The sequence below is a fragment of the Lupinus angustifolius genome, chromosome LG17 (genome assembly GCF_001865875.1).
Source record: "Lupinus angustifolius cultivar Tanjil chromosome LG17, LupAngTanjil_v1.0, whole genome shotgun sequence".
In the NCBI taxonomy this organism is placed as follows: Eukaryota; Viridiplantae; Streptophyta; class Magnoliopsida; order Fabales; family Fabaceae; genus Lupinus; species Lupinus angustifolius.
In genome coordinates, this window is record NC_032025.1 from 20,751,775 (window position 1) to 20,779,376 (window position 27,602).

At 30.2% G+C, this 27,602-nt stretch overlaps 4 protein-coding genes across 5 annotated transcripts; 2 read left to right on the forward strand and 2 right to left on the reverse strand.

Moving 5' to 3' along the window:
• On the forward strand, window positions 273–4,345 carry LOC109331201 (aspartyl protease family protein 1). The gene is made up of 10 exons (XM_019565560.1): window positions 273–680; window positions 1,841–1,988; window positions 2,243–2,481; window positions 2,623–2,847; window positions 2,949–3,084; window positions 3,169–3,242; window positions 3,323–3,422; window positions 3,516–3,573; window positions 3,852–3,923; window positions 4,046–4,345. Exons 1-10 carry the CDS (start codon window positions 370–372, stop codon window positions 4,294–4,296), a joined length of 1,614 nt encoding a protein of 537 aa, XP_019421105.1. The 5' UTR covers window positions 273–369; the 3' UTR covers window positions 4,297–4,345.
• LOC109331204 (SKP1-like protein 1A) lies at window positions 4,609–5,905 on the reverse strand. The gene is made up of 2 exons (XM_019565564.1): window positions 5,617–5,905; window positions 4,609–5,000 (listed from the first exon to the last, which is right to left on the reverse strand). Exons 1-2 carry the CDS (start codon window positions 5,890–5,892, stop codon window positions 4,797–4,799), a joined length of 480 nt encoding a protein of 159 aa, XP_019421109.1. The 5' UTR covers window positions 5,893–5,905; the 3' UTR covers window positions 4,609–4,796.
• Window positions 11,322–14,121, forward strand: LOC109330556 (F-box protein At4g35930). Of its 2 annotated transcripts, XM_019564786.1 has the most exons (5): window positions 11,322–11,351; window positions 11,459–11,852; window positions 13,242–13,316; window positions 13,412–13,521; window positions 13,591–13,868. In XM_019564786.1, the coding sequence occupies exons 2-5, from the start codon at window positions 11,469–11,471 to the stop codon at window positions 13,850–13,852; spliced, it is 831 nt and encodes a 276-aa protein (XP_019420331.1). In that variant the 5' UTR covers window positions 11,322–11,351; window positions 11,459–11,468; the 3' UTR covers window positions 13,853–13,868. The 2 variants fall into 2 exon arrangements, with proteins under 2 accessions (XP_019420331.1, XP_019420332.1); XM_019564787.1 differs by lacking the exon at window positions 11,322–11,351 and having other exon boundaries at window positions 11,469–11,852; window positions 13,591–14,121.
• Window positions 15,956–27,504, reverse strand: LOC109330963. Its single transcript, XM_019565227.1, has 10 exons — window positions 27,172–27,504; window positions 26,608–26,738; window positions 26,116–26,346; window positions 23,476–23,731; window positions 22,649–22,836; window positions 19,190–19,493; window positions 18,227–18,357; window positions 17,769–18,002; window positions 17,114–17,369; window positions 15,956–16,321 (listed from the first exon to the last, which is right to left on the reverse strand). The coding sequence occupies exons 1-10, from the start codon at window positions 27,455–27,457 to the stop codon at window positions 16,128–16,130; spliced, it is 2,211 nt and encodes a 736-aa protein (XP_019420772.1). The 5' UTR covers window positions 27,458–27,504; the 3' UTR covers window positions 15,956–16,127.

The window sequence follows — 27,602 nt, forward strand, 5'->3', positions numbered from 1 at the left end:
AATTCAGTTTAAATTTTGTCAGGTTAAACAATAAATGATATTAAAATTTGAAAGACATATCAATAATTATGCTTACAATCAATTTTTAAAAAACGTTGAGTCTCCGGTGCGAGGATACACGTGAGAAACTGAAAAAAATTCAACTCATAATAATAACAATAATATTTAAAAAAAAAAAACTAAAGTGAGTGATTGAAGGAAACGGAACAGAACCGCGCCAATGAATATTGCAACCGTCACTAACCGTCATAACGGAAGCGTTGTGGGACCCACTCACATGGCTTTCTATCTTCATTCACTGTTTCAAGATCTCACAACTTTCTCTTTCTCATTTCCCAAAACCCTAGAAATTTTCAATCTCACAAAAAAATGCTCAATTTCTTCCCAATCATTATCATCTTCATATTCTTCTTCTCCATTTCTCACTCTTTCAACGATGATGCTCGTGTATTCACCTTCACAATGCACCACCGCTTCTCTGAGCCTGTCAAAAAGTGGTCACAGACAACCACCGGAATTCCTTCTCCGGCCAATCACTGGCCGGAGAAGGGAACATTTGAATACTATGCTCAGTTAGCTGATCGCGACCGCTTTCTTCGCGGTCGCAAGCTTTCTGAATTTGAACCTGGACTTGCATTCTCTGATGGCAACTCCACCTTTCGGATCAGCTCTCTCGGATTGTATGTTCAATTCTTTTATCTCTTTATGTTTGTTCTTAGTTAATGAGAATCAGTTTCGGCGCAACGATAAGATTGTTATTCACGAGTTTAAATCATTGAAACAGTCTGTGATAAGGCTGCATACATCTATTTGCAGCCGGCTGCCCATATTGTTATTAGTTAATGAAAGTCAGTCTCGGCGCAATGATAAGATTGTTATTGCTGCTGGCAAGAGGTCACGAGTTTAAATCATTGAAACAGTCTGTGATAAGGCTGCAGCCGGCTACCCATATTGTTATTAGTTAATGAGAGTCGATCTCGGCGCAATGATATGATTGTTGTTGCAGCTGACAAGAGGTCACGAGTTTAAATCATTGAAACAAACTCTGATAAGGCTGCATACATCTATTTGCAGTCGGCTGCCCATATTGTTCTTAGTTAATGAGAGTCGGTCTCGGCGCAATGATATGATTGTTGTTGCAGCTGACAAGAGGTCACGAGTTTAAATCATTGAAACAGACTGTGATAAGGCTGCATACATCTATTTGCAGTTGGCTGCTCATATTGTTCTTAGTTAAACTGTATAGTCTACTGGTTAAGTTAATGGATATACTGTGGAAATTGCTGAAAGTTCGATTTTTTAATGTACAACGATAACCAAGTCTTTATTCTACTAAGTTGGGTTGGCAACATGGATGGAACTAAGTCATAATACTTTTTAATGTATCGAAAAGAAATTATATGTGATTCGAATGCGAGATTTCTTAATGGTTTTTAGTAAAGTAATACATTTTATTAGATGAAATTGTTTACTAGGGGACCTTCTTGAATTAGCCTACTTTTAACTCCTAGTCCTGACCTTTCTTGATGTTTAGGCTAAATAACAACCTTATTGTTACAGAAATTGCAATGATCTCTCTTGAAGTTTATGTTGTAAGGGGGTGTAAGTGTATTGATAATATAAATCACAACGGTCATGTATAAAATTATAATGAAAATTGACAGCATAACTCTTAAGGGGGTCAGTGTAATTTCTGAAAGATCAAGATGCCGAGTGAGATTTTGTAAAACTTCGAGGGAGATGAGTATAACTTTGCAAATATATACATATTAAATATGCTTCCTGGTTATCTTTAATCTATGTTTTTTATATTGATTTTTTATTTTGGAGATTCTTACAGTTTGCATTATACTACTGTTCAACTGGGGACACCGGGAGTGAAGTTCATGGTGGCGCTTGATACAGGAAGTGACCTGTTCTGGGTACCCTGTGATTGCACCAGATGTGCAGCTACTGAAGGCACAGCTTTTGCATCGGCCTTGGCTTCTGTATGCCCTCTCTTGTTCTTGTTAAATTGTGACTTTTACTTGTATTGTATCTCTAGATTACTTGTAATTATAATGTGTTTCTCTACTGGCTATTGCTCATTTTCCTTTTCCCCTTTTCAAGTTATTTCCCTCTTATGTGAAAAATGTCTTGAGGAGTGTGAGCTTTCTATGATATGAGAACAATGATTCTAAAATATTATCAGGCATCTTGTCACCACGGCTTTGTTTTTGAATAAGACTTGTTATTATGGCAGGATTTTGACCTTAGTATATATAATCCTAATGGATCTTCAACCAGCAGAAATGTCACTTGTAACAACAGTCTGTGCATGCATCGCAACCAATGCCTTGGGACATTCAGCAATTGCCCGTACATGGTCTCTTATGTCTCCGCTGAAACTTCTACGTCAGGAATACTTGTGGAGGATGTTCTGCACTTAACAAAAGAAGATAATCATCACCATGACCTTGTTGAGGCAAATGTTATATTTGGGTTAGTTTTCTTGTTATAATACTAAAATTGATATGAGCCTAAATGCGTTTAGCTTTCTGGCTCGTTTTATGTTTTCCCTTTCTCCTTTAATCACTTATACATGTAATAGCTGGAAATAAAATTGCAATACGTGTGTTGCAGCTGTGGACAAGTTCAGAGTGGTTCGTTTTTAGATGTTGCTGCACCCAACGGTTTGTTTGGGCTTGGGATGGAAAAAATATCAGTTCCTAGCATGCTGTCCCGGGAAGGCTTTACAGCAGATTCATTCTCCATGTGTTTTGGACGTGATGGCATGGGAAGGATAAGTTTTGGTGACAAGGGTAGTGTTGATCAAGAAGAGACTCCATTTAATCTGAACCCAACACAGTAAGTGGTAATTCCCTGTTACTTGCCTCTGATTATCTGAATATAAAGTAAGATTGACGCTTTCAAAAATATCACCTCTTATGTTTGGACACATCTCACAGCCCTACCTATAACATCACAGTCACTCAAGTTCGTGTAGGAACGACTCTAATCGATGCGAAATTCACTGCTCTTTTTGACTCTGGGACGTCTTTTACATACTTGGTTGATCCAACATATACAAGGCTTTCTAAGAGTGTACGTACTAAACAGGCATGAAATCTGCTTATATTTAGCTAGATGTATTTTGAACACAAACTTACCAAAGTATTTATGTTGCAGTTTCATTCTCAAGTACAAGATAGGCGGCATCCATCTGATTCAAGAATCCCTTTCGAATATTGTTATGATATGAGGTCATATAATTATCATTATTTATAAATAATTTTAGCTGTTTTTGCTTTCAAAGCTAAAAATTGTTCGTTATGTTGGACAGTCCTGATGCAAATACTAGCTTGATACCTAGTATGAGTCTAACTATGGGAAGTGGAAGCCACTTTGCTGTTTATGACCCAATAATAATTATCTCTACTCAGGTGGTAGTGCAAGCTGGAAAACAATCTATGCATGCTTGTTTATCTTTAGAACGTATAATAATTAAAGGTTTTCCCTCCCTTATTATTTTGCAGAGTGAACTTATATATTGCCTGGCAGTTGTCAAGAGTGCTGAACTAAACATAATTGGACGTAAGTTTCCTTCTTTCTGAATATGATGCATTCGTAATTGGCCGTGTTCTATGAACCTGAAGTGAATTAAATATAATTCGGACCAAGCTTAAGAAATAAATTTTACTTGAGACTAAAAACAAAAATGTTAGAGGGTTTTTGACTGATGTCTTGATATCAGTGCAGCTTTGCATTTTTCCTTTAAATCAAAGTGATGCATCATATATGCTCATTCTCGTATTGTTCAACCGAATGATATTTACGAGTGCTTATGCCTCTGCTTCTAATGTTGTTTGCAGAAAACTTCATGACTGGCTACCGTGTAGTATTTGACCGGGAAAAGCTCATCTTGGGATGGAAGAAGTTTGACTGTAAGTTTTTATTTTCTTCTGGTAGCTATCGTTCTCCAATTTGTTAGCTATATATGCCCAGATTAATAGTCAGTCTCTGAGCTAAAATAAAATTAATGGTCATGTTTTGAGCCCTCCAACAGGTTATGAAATTGAGGATCATAATGCTATCCCAACAAGACCACACTCAGATACCGTGCCTCCTGCTGTGGCCGCTGGGCTTGGTAATGCTGGTTCAACTAGGAAGACCAAAAGCAATTCTCTGAGGTCAATTGCATCACCAACACATTATAGCCATACTTCACTCCAAACTAGCTTTGGACTTTTTTTATTTTGTTTTGTTTACATATTCTACTATCTTTCATTTGTATGGGGCAGTGGTACTTCATGCTAAAATTTTGCGCTCATATTCTTTCTCTACATGTTGATATGATATTAGAGAGCACCTTTCATTTTTGCTTCTCTATAGTTTAGTTGTGTAGAATGTGTAAGATTTTTACTCATGATATTCCAGTGTAAATGCCATTTGTATGTTTCCCTTCCAAGCAAGTTATTACTGTTTTTTTATCCAAGGTGGAGGATACTTATTTTCATGCTATATGAGATTAAGGCTTGGTTGTTGTTGTAATGTTGATACACTAATTAGCTTTGATTAGAACGGCATGTAAAAAGGAAACATATCAATAGTTTCAAGGGCTTTTGTGGTATTATATTGTGGAAATATGCTGTTTATTGGAAGCTTATAAAAAACATGAACATAATAAACAGAAACAGAGTCAGGAAAATAAACAGAGGTTCCATAAGCTTATTACACAAAGGTAAACAATGCGACACCTTTGTAATTTATTATTAACTAAAGCATAAAAATAGGCAAACCAAACACTGCCTAACAAGTCATTCGAAAGCCCATGGGTTCTCTCGACGCCGTTCGAAAGCCCATGGGTTCTCTCGACGCAGTTTGTCCTCTTCCTCGGGGGTAAAGTCATTCTTGATGTTGAAGATCTTGCGAATTTCGGCTGGAGTATTGCCCTTGATCATGTCTGCAACTGTCTGACAGGTCAAGTCCAAAAGGCTCTTGATATTCAAGTAGTTAGCAGCCTGAAATGGAAAACTTAAGAACTCAATGACATATCATTATAGGGCAACATGGACGCAAGATGACTGAGATAGGCCGATGTATGAGGCTCCCACCTAGTGGGGTCTAGGGAGTGTAAATATACGCTGCCGACTTATCCTCGCAGACAAAGAGGTTGTTTCTAGAAAATTGGAAAAAGGCAACAAATACAACAACAATCTCACCAGATGATGATGATGATCATCAGCATAATATAAATACATTGCAGGGCAGCAAACAGTGTACGTAATCATAAATATCATAAAAACATATAAAAACACAAATAAGCTATGCTTTTTGCTTACATGAAAACATTCTTAAAAAGAACAAAGAAAAACAAAGGATCAAAACATAACCAAAGAAGAAACATCAAAAGCAATCATTAAGTCACAAAAGAACATAAACCCAAAACAGTAAAAAAAATACCAAGATACCCACATAATCAAAATTACCAAAATACCCATTCTCAAAAACCCTAACCCTAAAGAAGAGAAAACAATCCAACGGTCATAACAATAAAAAATCAAATTCAAAATCCTAAATTGCTTATCACAAAACAAGATAGAATCTTTAAAAAAGAAGAAAAGAAAGAGAACTCACAAGAATGATATCATAGAGAGTGGAGTTATCAACGTTAAGAAAATCAGCATCCCAAGCCTTAAGATCATGAATGGGGTTAGTAGCAACATGCTTGTTGCAATATTGAATTACTTTAGAAAGTATATTGCTATTAACATTTGGCAATGGGATACAATTATCAGAATAACCATCTTCAATCATGTGTTTGATTGTTTGAGATTCCAATGCAACAGCTTCATCAATCTCAAAAGCTTCACCATCTAAACTCTTAAGTGTTATCTTCCTTGTTGATGCCATGTTCAAGAATCAATCAATGAATGAACTATGAGATAGTGAGAAGCTTCACCCTTTGGTGTTTATATAGGGATTATCATATCATATCAAAAATTATGATCACATTCTATATCCAATAACCAATCAATTTAGATTGGTTGGGATATTTTGTTATTAGAGTAGTTATTATCCCTAAAATTAATGGATTAATGGATAGGATTGAGAGAGTAAATTTTAAAAATTTATTAGTCCATGACTCGTTCTTTTTACTAATATTGTTTTGGTTATTTGTTATATATTAGTTTTATTTTAGTACTATATCTTTTGGGTTTTATTACTTTTATTTTTTATTACATGAAATTTATAATATTTAAATTCACAAAATGATGATTATTTCATTATTTATGAGTTGAATTTTAGATATGAAAAAAATAAATGATTTTTTTTAGAATTATGATACAAATATATTTCATGATTTTTAAGCATTTTCTTTCTCATAATTTGCCAGTAGACTTTTAATAACTCAAAATTTTAAGTATAGAAAACATTAGTGTATATTGAACGTGTTGTTATATATAAGTTGGTTTGGTGGTGTAAGGTGCCGTTAAATCATCAGGATAACAATAAAAGTCAAAAATTCGATTTCTACGAATGATATTTGTTAGGAGGTATAGTCATGCATCCAAAAGAGATTATTTCTTTACTCATATGACGATAAGATGTACCAAGAAAAGAATAGCATGCAATGAAGCCCAAAAAGGGTAGATATCCTTATTTGATATACTTGAATCATAATTAGTTAAGTCATTCATAACTTGAAAATGTCATACAGAATAGCATGTGTACTACCATGATTACAACAAAACACCAAGAAATTAAAAACCACATTCTAATAACAATACTAATAAATTATATTGCTTAAAATTTAAAATATAAATACACAAAAATAACAATGATTTTATGTTGCCAATCCAAATTTTGTAGTAAACAAAAACAACATATGAAGCAAAACAATAACTTCAACACATGGAAGCATCAACTTCTCTATTTTCACAAACTTGCCTTTTACATATAAATAAAAAACTCTTTGGGTATGTGAAATAAGAGTTATTCCAAGTTGACAAAGATGACAATTTTTATCAACCTTGCTCAAAATGGCCCAATTGTTAAAAAAAATAGGTTTGTAGAATATATTGCTTATGAAAAAAATTATTTCTGAAAATAAGTTAAACATAATGTTGGGAGAGACTATTTTCATACTATTATAGACTTTCCTTATTTTCATCCATATGCAATTTTGATTCATGAATACTTTCCTCAAACTCCACAACCTTCCTTACATGGACATTTGATGTCCCAAAATAATATACTACTTCATGTGTCATTGATTATGATTGATCAGAAAAATAATTAATTATTAAAATTTTAATTTAAATATTTTTTTTAACCAATCACAAGTCGTGGTACATTTTACGGGACATCAAATATGCTCTCTTCTTATAACATATAATGTATGCATGATTGCTCTCTTATAAAGTAGGAGTTTTATATTCTTTACGTGAAAATTGTCAACTTATATGCCACATCATGAGAGGCACATTCATTATTGGTTACCATCTCCAGTTGAAAATAACAATTTCATTCTTATTTAGGTCACATATATTATTTTATAGTTTATTACAATTTTTTGTAAAATAAGAACAAGATATACTTTTTTTCTCACAATGATAAACATGATTCTTATTTTTATTTGGGTCTCACAATATCTATTTTTTACACAACATCTACCTTTCTCTTCACTTTCCTTTGGCTAAGAACAACTAAGAATTGTTCTTATTTAAGAACAAAAATCAGAAAATAAGAACAACATAGTAAAAACAACCTTAAAAATAACCATTATAACTCTAAGTACTTCTAGCATATTCTATGATATTAAACTACTAGGAGAATCAAAGGGAAATGAGATTTATCCTTATGTGTCTTAACACTTTGAGGGTGGCTTCATATAATGATTCATACATGGAAAGCATTTTCCCACAATATACCTTCCAATTAATCATTACTTCTTTCTCTTGAAGTCTTTTAAACAATATGCCCTCATTCTCATTTGATTCTAAATGGTAAGTTTTTCAGGTCTTCTACTCACACCTATTTTTCTTGCATTAATAATAACCTCTAAAATATCTTTAATATTAAACAACAATGGTAACTATTCACAAATTTGATGGATAAAATTATGAACTATTCAATCCAATAACTAAAAAAACATATTGATTGAAACCAAACTAACTTGCAGTTCACAAGTTAATCCCCATCATAAATATAATATATATATATATATACACATTATTCATATCTAAGCATTGATTTATGTCATTTCCAACCATGTATAACACTCAAACTTGAAAACTCAATCATGGGAAATTACATATAAAGAAATCACACGATCTTGCATATATAGCTTTAAGTGATTCAATTTATAATAAAAAAGTGTTCAACATGATTAATCGGGATTGAGATATGCTCAATAGGGACATATATCAAATTTCAAGACCAACTAGATTCGTTTCAAATTAAGGCTATTCATATGGCATGGTGATATGTATGGGAGAAAAATGTCAAACAATGTTGGTTTTTATAAATTTTCGCATCTACTCTCGACAAATGATGTGAGGAATATTAAATATATATTATCGTATTTTGTATCCAAAAAAATCAATTCTAAATTGACAAATTTAATTTACAAATTATAAATCAGATCATTTGGAATGGGATCTATAATCCAATTTTTTTGAGTATGAGTAAATGATCCATGGAAAAAGATATAGAAAGTTTATTTCTAATGATACTAAGTTAAAAATTTAAATTAGTGTTCAAATATTATAAACGTTAGTTAAAATAGTCTTTATTAGATGTCATAAAAAAATACTAAAGTGATTGATTTAATCCACATTAGTATTTTTTGGAACTATTTTAAGATTTTTAATTTTCAAAAAGTTTAAAGAGATCAAAATAGGTCTTTAATATTTTTTTATTGTATTCCCTTTGTGTAAAAACCATATTCTATTAGCAAAATATGTATAGCTCTTTGGTGCTATTTAACTATGTAACTGTTAATCGATATTGCACATTGTTTAATGTATTTTAAAATTATATTAGTTCTTCATTCCCACGAAAAGATTCTCAATGTTTTTAAAATTATATTCTCTTTACTCTATATATCCCAAATTAGTTTACAACATTATTTAATGTATTTTAAGTAATTTTTAGTAATTAATATCAACAACCTTAAATCGTATCTATGTTCTTAAGTATGACCAAATAATGTGCATAAAATAATTTAATTCGCTGTTTCTTTTATTTAAATGACGACGATGTCTACCTAATTTTAAAATAGTTTTGTTAACCATAATGACAAAAATTAATTAAACTTAATAACAACGTTTTTAATGAAAACTGCAATATTTATTAAATTAATTTTTTTAATGCCTAATCATTGCTCTACAGCAATTGTTAGCAAAATTGATTCTAAAATATAAATAATATTTGTTTTTTTAATTACATTTACTATTACTCTATAAAGTGAACCGAGAGATATACCAACTTGCTTAAATCAGTTAGATTATATATAAATTTGTTTAGATTATGGGAAAAAGGAGTTTGATAATTTTTTATTTTATTAAAAAATAAATAATTTTTTTATTTGACACAAGTAAGGATTTATATCGAATAATGGACTCTGAATCTGAAGATAATCTCTAGTTATATTTATTAGACTGGGTATAAATATCATTTTATTTTATCGTTAGAAACCTAATAAGTTTATGCTGGATTTTTTTTTGAAGAGTTTAGCGATATCCTCTTAATACATATTTTTAATACTTAGTAAATATGAAAAGTAAATGCTCTATAATCTTAAAAATAGAAGACTTTCTAGTATGATAAATTGGAAACATTTACAATTTTTCGTTTCGGTTAATAAAAATTGATTCAGTTGCTAAAAAATTAACTCATCTCATAAAATTATGAGTTAATTTTTTGTTGTCGGTGTGAAATATTATTGATGAGTAGTATATAGATATGTGAAGCCCTACTGTAACGTAACATGATCATTCCCACGAATATTATGATTAATATATAGATTTATTAGTTAATTTTAAATTATAATTATTAATAAAAATAAACGCACAAACAATATACAAACATTATATATTGTCACTGTATCATTTGTCATTGATGTCTAATTATCATTAACTTTTCAGTAATACACATATGAATATTATATTGATCATCCATAAATCATTACACTGACAATACATAAATATTGTACTATAAAAATAATTTAAGAGTTTGAAATTTGTGCACTTATAGTGTACATTTTTTACATTATCAATACATCATTTATCATTAATTTATATTACTTTTACTTGAAAGTCAATAATAATTAATAAAACAATCATAGATAATTTGCTGACAATATAAAATATACTGTCGGTATATCTATAATTTAATTATCACATGCATCCCATGAGTGAAAAGGCTATTATGTAATATATATAATGAACATGATAATTACTAAATACTTATTGCAATCTTGCTAGTTAATGTTTGGTTCTATGAAGCATGAAGCGCGTTACTCACGAGTGTGTACTGAAATAATTAAGGGCGAATCGGTACTTTCAACCATTCATTCAATTATTTATTATTATTCCTTTTTCTCACTTCCCACTCAAAACTATCAAATCACCACCACTACTTCATTTCCTAGCTCTCATTTTAATTTTCAAAATAAATTCAATCATGGAAAGAGAAAAATATGTATATACCAATATAATAAAAGTATTTTTACATTATTATTGTATTATCCATCAATCATATCTAATCATTATTAATTTAAATATAGATAAGACAAATGAGCATTTAATAATATATCAATTCTCTATGTATAAATCTTTACTCCAAAAATATATAATACAATAAAAGAAAATGAGTTTAATATCTATACATCATTAATATAAACATTATATAGTGAATATATAATTTATCATTCATTATTATTTTTTCGAGAGTTAATAACGATTAAACATGAACAATAAAGAGAAAATGATTTAATAAAATTATATAAACTCTTCAATTTTTATTATACATACATCATATTCATGGAGGGAAAGTGAGTATAATTAAAGTGACCTTCCAAATATTTTAAATAAGTATAATTAAAATAAAGTTTGTTTGTTATATTATTTCCATTTTCCACCAAAGCTATCGAAATTCACGCCGAATTAAACTCAGGTAGGGTCCAATCACCTAGGATACCAAAAACCACCCAATCAGAATCCGCCACGTCGCCAAATCTATTTCACGTTCAGAAACTCCACGTCACTATTCACGAAAATTTTGGCGGGCAAATTTGGGAAATTCAAATAAAGTGAAATCAAAACCCTAACATTCTCATTTCACTCTCTTCTTTCTCTACCACAAAGGTTCCTTTCTACTTCATTCAATTTATTTATATACATGTTTTCTATCTATTTTTGTTATGCTTATTATGAATTTGTGATTTTATATAATTGAAGCTTTATTATATAGTTTTTGAAGGTATGGGAAAATTATCAGCAAAAGATAAGAGTAGGAAGGTTCAGAAAGGAAGAAGAAAATTGAGAAGCTCAGGTAATAAGTATTTGAAACCTGGTACTATTTCATCGGCATCGGTGTCGGTGTCTTCAGCTCTTGTTGCTTCGATTTCTGCTAAGGCTTGTACTGATCTCGGGAAGAAAAGGGTGGAGGTTATGAATTCAAGGAAGTGTAAGGATAATGGTGGAAGTGATGATAGGCATGAGGATAAGGTGTTTGATAAAAGTCCTCTTATGTTGTCTCCACTGAACTCGGTTAAACAGAGTGGATTGTTAGTGTCACCAAAGACACCTCGAGTCGAAGATTGTTATTCCGATTCAAGGCTCGAGTCTCTTCCCATGGATTTGATGGTATGCTATTATGTTTGATACGTATTTTTCATTATTTATTGTCGGTGTAATTAACGGACTGCATATTGCATGTGTTTTCTACCCGTTGGTTCCGGGGAGAGTATATGTACGCAAGCGAAAATAATGTTTAAATTATTTGACCCGGTGACTTCTTGGCCACTAAACAATAACCTTATGCTTGCATTGCGGCTCACTCTCTTAGGATATGTGAAATTATTAGGAAATGTTTAAATTTAAATGGTTTGTCTATATATGTCACTTATGGTTGGAAATGGTGATGCATATTATTATGTTAATGATTTATGTTATGACCCCATCTAGTGGAGAAAAACTTAGCTTTTATTATTAGGTGTTGGTTAACTTGATTTTGAAGAATGCTTTGAATATTGTTTGCTTCAAAATTTTCTGGATGTTATGTTTGAAATATTTTCAATGTTCCCCAAATGTTCATTGTTTAGCATTAGGCCCCTTTTACTTCTATGATTTACTTGTGCTCCTTCTATTTCTGTAGCTTCTAATTTTCGGTTTGAGTTTGTTTTTAGCAATATTTGTTTATGTATTTGTGTAACTGTTAATTTCAATGATTTGTCTGAATTTAAAAGCCTGTACCAATACCATCCTTATAAAAGTACCAAAAGACATACTAGTTACTTGCTTCTGTGATATCATCCTCCACCTGTCTGGAGATTGATTTGAATCATCTGCACACAGCCTCATCAGTGAAACATAGTTCCTAGAATGACAAAATATAAATGAAAAATATAGTTCTGAAAGTTTGAGACATTGGATTAGGAAATGCATCCTGTACAACTTCCCCCCTCAACTGTCGAGGATCTCAATCCATTGTCTTGCTGAGGTGCAGACAGCAATGGAAATGTTCATTATGATCAATTACTACCATGCTCAAGTACCTTTGGTTGGGTTTTCTGTTTGGTATCACTCATGGGTTATTGTATAATGGGAATTTGTGGTTCTTTTTCTTGGTTTTATTCTCTATACTGTGGGTGAGCCTTAGCTCAACAACAATAATGTTGTCGCCTTATGACCTGGAAGTCGCATGTTTGGGTCCTGGTAAAATTGTCACCATTTGTGTAGGTAAATGTACATTTACTCTCCTTTGGCCTCACGAGATGTGAGACTTATGCACCGGGGTGCCTATATTTTAATCTTCGTGCTGATTTTAATTTATCCTGAACTTTATTTAAACAAGCTCTCTGAACATTAGTGAAGTTGTTTATACAAAAGAGTGTGTCATGTGTGCTCCAAAATTTTAGATTGGCAGTTTACTGCATCCAATTGTTTAGCTTCATTCATGTCTTGTTGTATTACCCATCTTATGTGCTTCAACTCTTTTTGTTGTGTTAACCCTTTTCTTTTTACTAATTTGAGGTTAAAATAATATGCCACCTGCACCATGACCAACTGAAGGCTGTCTTCCATGTTTCCCAAAGGGTTAGAAAAGCTGTAAGTTCTGTGCCTAAATATTTTTCAGTAAATGTTTGCTTACCTGACATGGTTCGGTTACTTGCGTCATGGCTAACACTTTCCAATATTGATAGGTTGTGGTTGCAAGACAGTTTTATTTCAATTATACTACCCCGGATCGCTCTAGGCTAGAGATGTTAAGTACAATGACTCCTCGACCTACTGAGCGCTGGCCTTTCTTGAGGTATGTGTTTTAATCATTTTTTTCGTACAAATTTTACGGGGTTACTCATAATGCTATAAACTTTTTCAGCAAGGTTGATGGGAAAGCATTGAAGATTCGAAGCCCACATACACCTAAAGCACCTCGACATGGACCACGGCCACCTTCTCGCCTGAAAGTTTCTGAGATGAGGCAGGTTGCAGCTGTTCTTTTCCCGGAGTCAGCTTTCCCTACTCGTTGCTTGATGCCATCTGTTATTCCAAAGCCCATGTGCAAATCATTGGCTTCTAACAGAGTTCTATTCTACGAGGATGAGCTATGCCAAGCTGTTGCTCAGAATAAGCTTCTCTGATGTAATTCTCATTTATATTTTCTTCACTCTGCCTTATGTTTCTCTGCTGTATAGTACATGTTTGGTTTCTACTGAATGTTAGAATAGTAAGGAGGCAATTTTGTAATCTTTCTTGGGGCAGTTTAGCTGGTGTGGATATTTCAGATGTCTATGGTTTGGGGATTCTATATAATCTTTACTTGTATATGTTTTCTTTTTCTGAAACAATGGCGAGTATCTTTTTGGATCAATTTAAGGATATTTCATAGTAGAGAAAAACTGTGTTTTCTAAGTTTCTTGTACCTATATTTTTACATAATAATTGCAAAAAGGGGTTATTGAAGTTAGAAGCTAGTAGTTATTATGTCGAAGGGTTAGAGTAATGTGGATGGTTCTTAGCTTTGTTCTTAATGGAATAAGAACATTGTTACTTTGTTTTTCATTATATTGTTCTTATTTTCTTACTTTTATTTTTAAATAAGAACAATTATTGGTTGTTCTTAACCAAGGAAAAGGGAGGAGAGAAGTAGATTTTGTGGGAAAAAAGTAGATACTGTGAGACCTAAATAATAATAATAATTGTTATTGTGAGAAAAAAGTAGATGTTCTTATTTTATGGGAAGTTGTAAAAAATTTCAAAATAATGTGTAGACCCAAATAAGAATGAATATGATGTTAGTTACATGTTACATATATTTTAGAAAGAATATTAGGATTGAGAATGATTAAGTAGTTGGATGGATCATGAGGTAAAAGAAATAGAGCGTAATATAGTATAAATATTTATACATATTTAATATATTTTTAACCATTTATTTATATTATTTTTATTTTGGAGTAAATAATAAATGTATGTGAAATTTTGAATGATACATTGACATTGTAGAGCACTCTTACACACTTAGTGTGTGCCATAATCTTTTTCTCAAAGAAATACTAGGAAATGGCTGAGTTGCTAAATTTAATGTACAATGTTAACATTTCAATTTTCAACATAATTACTGATTATCATGTCATGCCACAAGTAGTGATGTCTGCATGAGTTGTCTTTTCTGAACCCTTAAATTTTGGAATTTGTTAAAGTACTAACAGTATTCACATTCTCACAGCCCAATTTTGTTGCTTAAATGCATTCTGTGATATTTTTACTTTTTTATAACTTTTCCTACTCAATTTTCTAAAATTCAAGTGATGTTGTTTTGTTTAACTTGAGTCTATACTACACTGCATAACTGTTCTATTTTTGTTACATCTTGAATTACTAACTTTATTAGTGATGACACTTTTATGTTATCTACTTCTACTTTAATCCTCATTCCAGGTAATTTATAAATTCACACCAAAAACTTTTTTGGATTGAAATCATTGTGAAAATAAATGTTTATGGAGAAAAGATAAATTTTTAACTAATTTTCCTTTTTTAACCTGCACTTAGGAGATGAAAAAGTTAATGCTACAGAACAAAAAAGTTCAAATTTGGCTTTAATTAAAGTCGCAGGGTTAGTTATTTAACAAATTTCATTAAAGAAAACACATCCCCTTAATAGAAGAAAATGTCTCACAATGGAACAAAATTGCATGTTCTCTTGTTTGAAAGATTAATATAAGAACAGGACTAGAATGTTTCTACAATTGATGTAATTAACTTGGAATTTAAGAATGTCATATTTAGGATAAGGTTTTCATTCTGTATTCGACATATGTCTTATTTCTCTTCTATAAAGAAGTTTTTATTTAAAAATATATTATAAAAAATAAGACACATATCAAAAACTGGATGGATATAAGGAGATAAGTTATCTCTAGTATGAAAATGTATCTTATCCTCTTTTAAAATATAATGTAAATGAGTGATGATTGAATGATTGTTTAAGGAAGTAATAATGGTTATTTTCAAATGGAAAGTTGTGTTCTTAATGAAATGTTGTAGTTGATTTTACAATACTAAATTACTCCTTTTGTACTCTTTAAAAAGTGTTTAGGATACTTGTTAACAAAACCTTTTTAAAACAAACAAAAAGTATGATGCACTTAATTTAACTTAAAGATAAATGCTAATTACCACATTTATTTATTGAAAACTCAAAGTATTATATTAACACTTTATGCTCTAATAATATTAATAAATAAATACCAATTACCACATTTATTTATTGAAAACTCAAAGTATTGCACCTAACATTATAATTCTCTTCATACTACATTATTATTAGGCATAACATAACTTGTGATAGTGTGGTACATATAAATATATTAATTGATGAATTGAGAAAAGAAAAGTGATTTTTTCTCATTCTCATATAAACTGATGAATTGTCTTTTTTATGGCATCTGAGGTAAGAAGATTATAAGCTCTATCTGTAGGGTGATAACTGTCCCAGAAGACATATTTAGAGGCATCTTCACACATTTTTAATACAAAAGAATTACATAAAGGACCCAATTCCACATTTGCAATGCCACAACAAGAACCATTCCCATTTTCAAATCCTGATTCATAAACCAATGTCTCAATTAGTGAATCATTATTTAAATACTACAAATTTGTATTTGTATAATAGACTTATATTATAAAGCATTTTCTATTATAATTTGTCACCTAACTAATTTTTTAAGAGAATTATTATAAGTCAAAGATTTCTAATGCTTAGTCCATTCATAAAGGGTTATAATTAAGGACAAAAAATAACATATTGTTTAAACTAATTTTTTTCACAAATAAATTAGGCTAGACTTTTTGAAAAGTATATTTAACTTAATAGACTATACTTTAAGATATCTAAATGACTTGTTAAGCCTAATAGATAATAAATTATAGGACTGACATATTTAATTATATTATATAATAATATAACTAATATTATAATATATTAAATTTTAAAATAAAAAATTTAATTGTTTATGTTAAATGTATATATTTAAAAACATTCATGTTAACCTATTTAAAGACACATATCTATTGGTCTATTTAACACATCAAACTTGTAAACATGTTGCTTTATTTTTTTATAAATAGGTAAACATGTCATACTGAAATTACTATATTTTATATATGTTCGGTTTGTATAGGGTAAAGTTTGATTATCTCCGACCTTAATTACAATTAATTTGTACAATATTAATTAATGATTCAAAAGTTTGCATGTTCCATAATTAGTGATTCTAAACATATTCATATTATTCATTAATGAGGTAAAATTATTTATCTTCATTCAAAATTAATAAGTTTGACAAAGTAAAAGAGTAAAAGTGGTAATAATTAATATAAATGAAGAAATTTACCAAAGAGATTGGGGTATTGGACAAAAGCATTCAATCCAGTATAGGTATCAAGGTAGACAATTCTAGCATCTTGATAAGTTGCATTGAGAGCCATAATTGAAGAATAAAGCTTAGAATTATAGAGCAAACATGCATCATTTATTTCTACTACACACTTTCTTTGAGTACCTCCTCCTATAGTTCTTTGCATTGGCACACACCCCACTGGTCCCAAGCTCAAAACTCCAATCTTTCTTGCCCCCAATTCATAAAGTTCCTTCCATTAATTTCAAGTCATTTTCCATCAAAATGTGTTAGGTTTATCAAAAGCTATAGGTATATCTAGTCACTTTATATTTAGATCCTAACAATATGTCACTATTAATATTGTTGGTGCACCAGAAACGAGAAACAATCAAATAAATGACATGAAATAAATAGAAGAGAATAAACAAGAAAATTTGTTAATGGGGTTCGACTAATTATACCTACCTCCCGGGAGCATAGAGTGACTATCAGGATATTAGAAAATAAGGATTTCAGGTTCTAGCACATCGATGGGTCTAAGTGCCCATGAGTGTTTTCTATTTGATACACATAATAGCAAGTGACATAAGTCGAATATGTAATATTGATACTCTATCTATTATAATGTTACACAATTTAATCGATATACCTGTACAAATTTGGAATTTTGATTGATTAGTATACTTGTATACTGGTCTATATCAAACACACATCTTCTATATGGTGACTGAAAATATGATCCTGAAATGTCATTGCTTCCCATGCTAATGACTATTATGCTTTTTGCTAGAACCATGCTTGTTCTTTCTTCCCCCACAGCTCCATTCAATTTTGCTATGTATTCTTTGAACATAGTTAGTTGGTCATCAATTGATAACACAGTCTAATATACCCAAAAAAAAGAAAATTGTTCAAGGATATTTGTAACACTATGTTGGAAATAGAATTAAAGACGGAAATCACTTGTTTTTTATGGTGTCTCATTCTCTGTCCCAGACCAATCAAATTTTAACAAATAATATAAAAATGTTACTTTCTGGGACAAAGAACGAGACACCCTTAAGGATTAGTGATTTGTGTCTGATAAATAAAGAGTATGAGTATTACTGTTCGTTCAATTGTAAGAGGATCATATCCAGAACCGGCCGAGGCGAAACACACCCCGGTTAAGAGGTCTTCAATCTGTAAATCTGGATCAAGATATGGTGGCAAGGATTCCTTAACACCGAGTATTTCAGCTGGAAATTATGTTAGAATCGTGTTAGAAAGTAACTAATGTGACTCATGCCTTGTATAGGATTTAATAAAGCATGTTGTTTTACATGTATGTGTATAAGTATTTTCAGCTGAAAATAATAAATAATGTGACTCATCTCCAATGTACTTTACTTGTGCATTGTATAAGATTTAATAAACCACAAAAATCATGTGCTTTTACATGTATGCCTCCATATAAGGATTGCCGGTATACGATGCTCCCTCTTAGTGAGGTCTGAAGACAATACATACGGTTTTACCTTTGCAAGATCGAAGAGGTTGTTTCAAACATTTGAACCCATGACCTCCAAGTCATAAAGCAAATAACCTTAGTGTTATGCCTAGACCGAAGACGATAAATATACACAGTCTTACCCTTGCAAAAGCGAAGAGGTTGTTCCGAAAATTTGAACCTATGACCTCCAAGTGATAAGACAAACAACCTTACCATTATGCCTAGACCTGAGACGATAGATATACACAGTCTCCGAAAATTTGAATCTATGACCTCCAAGTGATAAGGCAAACAACCTTACCATTATGCCTAGACCTGAGACGATAGATATACACAGTCTCCGAAAATTTGAACCTATGAGCTCCAAGTGATAAGGCAAACAACCTTACCATTACGCCTAGACCTGAGACGATAGATATACACAGTCTAACCCTTGCAAGAGCGAAGAGGTTGTTTCGAACATTTGAATCTATGACCTCCAAATCATAAGACAGACAACCTTACCGTTATACCCATACTCGCCCTTATATATATTTAAGGAATATGCATTATTTAATACTTTTGAAAGTTGAAACTACCAAAAAAATCTGAAGGAACCCTGCCATTGCAAAACCTTCCAGTGGGTTTTCCTCCAAAGAAATCTCTTCCATATGGTTTGAAATTTGACTTAACTATTGTTTCAAGATAATTATTGTTCCCTGTATCCAAGATTGAATCACCAAAAGCTATAACAGAAGGAAATGTAAAGTTTATGGCTATAGCATCAAGAAATGAAGATTTCACATTTGATATGGATGTAACAACATATGGATTAAAAAACATAACTAGAAGAGGACAAACATAAAGAGATTTAAGGTTGGAAAGGTTCATCATATGATTTGAGTTTCACTTCTTTATGTTTGTGATATTTTTGTTGATTTGATTGTATAAACATTTATATGTTGGTAGGAGCTACTTATATATGTACTATGGTGAGAGTGCTAGTTGATGTTAGCATCTCTCATTATTTCATTGTAAAAATCATATGGAAGTAAAAATTCCACAACACAACAAATTAGATTCATGTTTACGAGTTGGGTTTTCGAGGATAATAGATGGAAGGATAATACAGTAATAACCGACAAAATTCATGTAAACAAATTGTTTAGATTGATTAGGTTGTTATTATCCTAAAATTAAATATAAAAGTGATAAGCCGCCTGTAAACCAAGAAATACATTCTTGAGATGATTGTGAAGTTTTTTCATTCCCTTCCTTTGAAACTCAACTAATACAAACGAACAATATCACAATGCTATATGATGAATCATGTTTATTAATATCTAAATTCTTTGATATATTCATTTTTATATATTTCTAAATCACATGTGATTCTACAATCTTTTATATAATAATAATTAACTCAATTTTGTCTTTCATATATTCATTTTTAATCTTGTTTTATATAATATGAGTTATTTTGTATCCATGTTATGATAGTTAAATGAGGGAGGTGAAAATATATAAATCATACAAATGATATGTTTCCTTAAAATTAGGTCCAAAATTGAACTCATGCATATTTTGCTTGGAGACATTTGCTATGATCTGGTAGGGAAATCTTTAAACTAATTACTCTCTACAATTTATAAATTTAAGCAAGATAATTTAAAGTTTTAAACTAGAAATATGAACACCTTTATGAGGTAGTAGTACAAAGCATATTGTCTTTTTTTGGGGTATTATTATGTATATTTTCTTATGGTAAAGAATTAATTATTTTTAGGATGTATGGTTGTCATCCTAATAAATGTCACTTACTCTCGGAAATAGTATCATTGTTATTTTAATTTTTCTAAGGATCAAATCAATAGACTAACGTCTTATTGGGTACAGAGAGGCTGAACATAACTTCACAGTCAATTTCTCATTGACAATAGTTTTGTGACTAAAATTTAGTTTTCAAAAATTGAAAAACATAAATGGTCTTCGAAAATTTTAAATATGGGTCAAATTAATCTATTTTAAGGTCAAAGTAGTCTCTATCAAGTGGTACATGCTTGATTCCCCTTAAGCAAGAACCCGGGTTCGAATCTTGTGGATGGAAAAAATGCCCGTTGGGAGAGTTAGCCCCACTTACCTGTGGATGTGCCCGACTCGGACAGGATTGCCTCCAGTGCGAGGATACCTGTGGGAAACCAAAAAAAAATGTTGTAGAACATGATAAAAGACCATTTTTTAATTTTTTAATTTTTGAAAGATCAAACTGATAATATCAAAGAGACGAAAATAAGTATTTACTCTAGAATTAAATGTTTTTAGTTCTAGGTTAATTTTAGCCACTAGAAAATAAAATAAAAATTGATTTTAGTTGAACAACTTAAGTTTATTTTAGTTTTTGTACTTGCCATCGGTGAAGGCCCATTAAGTACTGTTGTATTAATATATTCTTTTTTAGAGGAGATTCACTTATTCTAAATGTTAGTTATCTATTCTATAAAAATTTAATAGTTCAGATATACTTACTAATTTAAATTACGTGAATCATTAGATTTTTATAGAACGAATAATTAAGATGTAGATTAGGTTTTTTAACTTATTCCTGGAATAAGTGAGTCTCTTCCCTTATTAAAAATTATCTTAATTAAGAGAAACATTTCTAATAAGCTACTTTACTGAATAAGAACTACTTAGTAAGATTAACTACTAAGCAAACAAATAGATACATAAAATGAAATAAATTCTTAGTTTATAAGCTCACATTGAAATAAGGAAATAAGCTTATTGACCAAACACCAATAAATAACTTATTTTTTGGTGAAATATTCATTAACTTATAATATGTCCCACAAAAATAATGGAAAAACAAGCATATTCAATAGCAAAAGAGCCATATGTCATTACACCTCACTAATATTATGAAGGTTAGGGATAGAGTGCTAAACAGAAGTACATGATTAAATCAATTGAGAACGAAAGAGAAGCAAGTAAAGAAACAAGAACAATAACGCACAAAATTTAACATGGAAAAACCCATTTAATGTGAGAGGTAAAAAACGACAGACGATCACGAATAAAGTTCCACTATGTAAAAGGAGAGAGTACAATAAATCCTCTTATAATGATAATGACAAAAGACAATATTTTGTCTCACAAATATTCTCTCAGATGGAACAAGAATTCTCACCATAAAACCACTCACACAATAAGCACAAACACTCTAATATTTAAGTAATGTAGTTGCTGAATTTGTGATGTACCAAAGCTCTCTATGTGATACCTTTTATAGACAACAGGTGTATAAGGAACTTTGAAACTTGAAGAGCAAGGTTGGAAAACTTCGAGAGCAATATTAGGAAACTTGGTGAGCAAGTTTAGAGACGTGGTGAACAAGCATCCAAGACTTGACAAATCAGCATTTAATAAGCTTATGAAGGAAGCTTAAATGTGTTATAAATGAGAGTCATATCTCAACAATTGACTTACTACCCATAGCCATATATGGTGGCTTACAATATTTATTATTAAAACTAAATAGTGGGTCAAGTGAGAAGAAGAGAAACTCAATATAAGTGGAAATGAGACCCAAAATATATGTACACAAGAAGCATGCAATAGATCTTGACATTATTGGGTTTCGGCATTTTCCATCAGATGTTTGATAAGATTTTATTGTATCGAAATTAGTTCTTTTAAGACTCCTAGATCGAAAGCATCCTTATGGTGGAATGAGTGGATGAAGAAGGAGATATGAGTTTATGGGTATGAGAACAAGAATAAAAACTTGAAACCATAGCAAACAAAAATTTGAGAATTTTTATATAAAATAAAACAAATTTAATATAGAAGAAAACATCTTTATTTTTTTTCTATATCTCACTACCATCTAAAATAATAATTGAATTACAATCATATCTGCCAACTACTAGGCCCATTTGATAAAAAATAGTATAAATATCAATCACTAAAGCCCAATTGATTAAAGCAATATAATTATCAACTATTAAGCCTATTTGTCTATATAATTGGACTTAGATGGCCCAAAAATTCACTTAGAAAAAGTCTTTGATTTTGTGATCAAGCACTAGAGAACTAAGCACATGATAAGTCTTTTCTGTAGGATGATAACTATCCCAAAATATGTAGTTTGAGGAATTTGAGCATGTGTTTATGCTGTAAGGGTTGCACAAAATACCAACTTCTATGTTCCCTGTGCCACAACATCCTCTATCTGCTTCTTCAAAACCTTCACAACCACCAATTAACAAAAAAGTTAGTCCAAAATAGTTGATTAGAATGCCCAAATGTCAAATTGAATTGGGTTTGTTCAAAAAAATTGTATTTAGCCATGAAAGAGTTGGGATTGCAAGGATTTGTTGGAGGAAAAAGTTTTTAAGCCCAACCCATTACAATTTTTCCGATGTATCCTTAAACTCTTCTTTCTCGCAAACTTTTATACATTTTTTTATACTACTAAGGGTAACCCCATATTATAGGTAGTGGACTAATCTTTTTTGGATGTGTGATTGTCTCTACAACTAGTGTCGCTCTAATGAATCAAATTTTTGACCTTTTGATCTTTCACGAGATCTAGTAAGACCTTACATAACTAGACTAACGTCTTGTTAGCAACTTTTTTTATACCTTAAACTCTTCTTTCTCACAAACTTTTATACACTTTGAAATTATAAGTTTGCTACATCACCAAGTTGATTTTTTTTAAACTAAGTCATCAACCTATAAAATCATATAAGTTAATACATGTTAGTAATGATATTTGTCAAATTCAAAGAGATAGTAGAATGATGCAATATAGTGAACTAAGAATGAGAGAAAGATAATAAAAGATGAATATGAAATATGAATGATTATGATTAGTGAGTACCATATTTAGAAGGGTTTTGAAGAATATCAAGCAATGGATTGTAAGAATCAAGATAGACAAATTTTGCATCAAATAATTTTGTTTGAAGTGATTCCATTTGAAATGAAAGCTTTGAATTGAAGAGTATTGCTACTTGGTTGGAAAAATCTGAACATGCTCTCATAATGCCTCCACCAATTGTCCTTTGAGAGGGTACACACCCTATTACAGGTACATTAAATACTCCTATTTTTCTGGCTCCTAATCCATAAAGTTTCTGCATTCAAATCATTTCATATTTTTTATAACTCAAGATACCATAAAAAAGATATATAAAATGAATGATTATTAACCATGCAATATTAATCTTTTATTTGTACATGGTTAGTTATACTATTCATCATACATGTGTATTATTTTTAATTAAGATTGACATGAATAAATAATACACAAACATGTAAAAAACTTATATGTTAATTCATATGGTCCAAAAAAAAAACTAGATACTCTTGTTTAAATATGTAGTTTATAAGATACCCAAAACTAAAAATATTAATTTACAACCAAATTTTCACTAAATAGTCCACAACTTTTTTATAAAGAAAAAGTGACTCATCCTTTTTTTATTCTTTACTCTATGTTTGACATTCAAGTTATATGTTTATAATTGATATTCCAACTGCTTTATTCCCTAATGAAGAAAGTAATATTGAATGTAATATGTATTGTTATTGGAAAAAATATTATTCACTTTTTTGAAGAGTTAATAATATTAAATATAAATTATAGATGATATTGTGATAATGTATAAATATCATATATTTTCGGAAGATACTATTTTTCCTCATTAATATTTAGCTACCAATCCTGCTAAATAAGTGGAGAAATTGATATTTGACTTCCAACAAATTTGAGTGCTGCAAAGTAACTTGTCTTACAATTGAACTTTTAAAGTTCATCAGCACTAGTTTCAAGAAATCTCAATTATTCTTTGAAAATATGAAGGTGGAAATAAAATGTTTTTTTTTTCAGAAACATTGACGGGAAATAGTTTTTTATTTGAAAAATGATATACTCCTTAGCTATAACCTTTTAATATATTATCTTAGAAACCAATTTAACCTTTAAAAAAGGTAGTATTCAATAAAAAAATTGTATACTTGATTTTAAATGTAAAAATATTTAAATTTGAGAAAAAATATATATACTATTTGTATAGTCATACATACATTATCAATATTTAATTATTATTGACTTCTTCTAAATATAAATAATACAAATGAATGATGTATTACATGGATAAATTTATTACATTGACAATATATAAATATTACACTATTCAAATCTATCTCATGTTTAATAATTTAGAAATATTTGTAGGAAGGTTTTTAATTTTAGTTTATGTAATTTATAGTTTTAATTTTAGTTGATGTAGTTAGGCAAATATAGTAATGTAACAAAAAAAATATTTACATCATTCATCACCCATTATTTATATTACTTTTTGAAGGATTATTGTCATTTCAAGGATTTTATTTTGAGTATTACAATTCAAATATTTGCATACAATCAATATATATATTATTTTATATTACTTTTTAAAAAGTTTATAGTGATTAAATATGAATAACAAATAATAAAATAATATTGTATAAAACTCTTATACTATTCCTCCATATTTTTTTGTATTTCATTTGTAAATAAGCTAACATTTAATACGAATAAAAGATGTGTAAAAGTTGCCAAAAATATTTATTGTTCACAAAACACTTATTAATTTCAATTTCATAGGGTAACGTGTACAAGACAGTTATGAGCAGAGAAAGTTGTTAATTTTTGTTTATGTTGCATTTAATGTGGCTATCTTTTCGAGAGAGAGAAATAAAAGTATATATATCATATCTAAAATTGATATGAGATCATTGTGTAGGTATTCTTAGGTGTCCCATTTTTTTTGTTTCCCACATGTATCTTTATCTTTATACTGGAAGCAATCTTGTTCGAGTCGGGAACATTCACAAGTATGTGAGGCTAACTCTTTTAATGAACATTTTTCCATCCACCCAAGACCTTGCTTAAGGGGAATCAAACATCAATTTTTTTTTTTTGAAGTTAATGCATCCAAAACCTTTGATGTTTAAAGTTGTGCATCAATAAATGATATAAAAGTTAAATACAATTTAATTCAAATAATCTTATTTAATGTATATCGGAAATTAAATTAAAAACGAAGTAATATGAGATGATAAAAGAATAATTGAAAATAAAGTATATTTTAAAATATATTGAAATTCTAAAATAGAAAAAAAAAATATGTGACTCATTTTTACCATCTTACCAAGTTTTAGTTGCATGGTTTTTTTTTCATCCACTTATATCATTCAATATAAACATAAATATGACTCATAAGGTGTTCTAATTGTTAAAGTGTAGAAATTTAAGGAATATATTGAAGAAAGTTGTGAATTTAAGTTTCACTCATAGCAATTTTAACAAATAAAATGAAAGTTATAAAATGATTTAATGATTAGACGTAGAGAGAAAGAGATTGATAATTTAAGTCTTATCCATAACAAATATTAACATTTGCCGATAAAAACGATAAACATAAATGGTACCTGCAAGAAAAAAATACATGCAACATTTAAAAAATAAAGTTACCTGCAAGAAATTTGAAGCTTCTGAAGCCATTAAATCTGTATATGATTGAATATCATACCCTCTTCTAAATGGTGTTTGAGAATATGTATTTGCAATGTCATCACTTCCTATACACACAATGTATATACTCTTTGATATTATTGTTGTTGTTCTCTTTCCACCAATTGCATCATTCAATTTTCCTATGTATTCTTTGAACATGTTCAATTGATCTGATAATGACATCACAGACTTATAACAAGGACAAAATAATCAAGAGTTAGAATAATATTAAATTTAAGATATGCTATATGAAATTATCGACACATCTTCTGTCCCAAAAATGTATCACTTATTATAATTGGTAAGACAAAAAACTTAATGTTAAACTTTTGACTTAAATATATTTTTCAATCAATCACAACAAGCGTCACATATAGTAGCACATTTTGTGGGATATTAAATGTAATCGAAATATATATATAAGGGTCTAAAGAAATATTAATAATTTACCACTAATTCAGATGTTAGAGGATCATATCCAGCACCACCAGAAGCAAAACTTACACCAGTTAGAAGTTCTTGGATTTGCAAATCTGGATCAAGATAAGCTGGTAAAATCTCCTTCACTCCAAATTTTGCAGCTGAAAAATGAGTCCAAGAAATTTGTAAGAAATTGCATAAAGAAAATATCCATTATTCTGTTCTTTCCTCTAAGATATATATGTATACTATGACATCGTTCGATTCATATAACGACCCTACTTGATGAGATAAAAGCTTGGTTGTCGGATATATATAGCAACAACAACAAAACCTTTATCCCAACAAGTGAGGTCTGTTACATGGATCAAATCGAACGACGTCATAATATTCTATCATATGACATCGTTCGATCTATGTAATTGACCATACTTGGTGGGATAAAAGTTTGGTTGTTGGATATATATAGCAGCAGCAACAAAACCTTTATTCCAACAAGTGGGGTCTACTACATAGATCAAATCGAACGACGTCATATGCTCTATCATAAATCATGTTCTTTCGAAGATACCGGAAGAGTAAGGAATTGTATACCAATGATGTCTGAAGGGACTAAACCATTACTGAACCTTCCAGTTGGATGATTTCCTTCACCAAAATCTCTACCATATGGTGGGAAATTGCATTTGATAAGTGTATCAATATAGTTATTGTTTCCAGAATCAACTATAGAATCTCCAAATATAATCACTGCTGGCACAGTTTCATTATTTGGTAGATTTACACCACAAACATATTCAAAGATCATGGATATGGTTGAACACAAAATAATGAATAGATGCAATTTATGAGAAACATGTTTTTGAAAGAGTGATTTCATGTTTCTATATATCACTAATGTTTCTCACTTTTCTTTCTCAATGAAAGCTTTGACATAAATATTTGTGACAAGGTATTTATAGGAAAGCTATATTATATTTTATTATATTTTGTGGTCTTTCTTTGAATTGAAGTCTTTGGATATT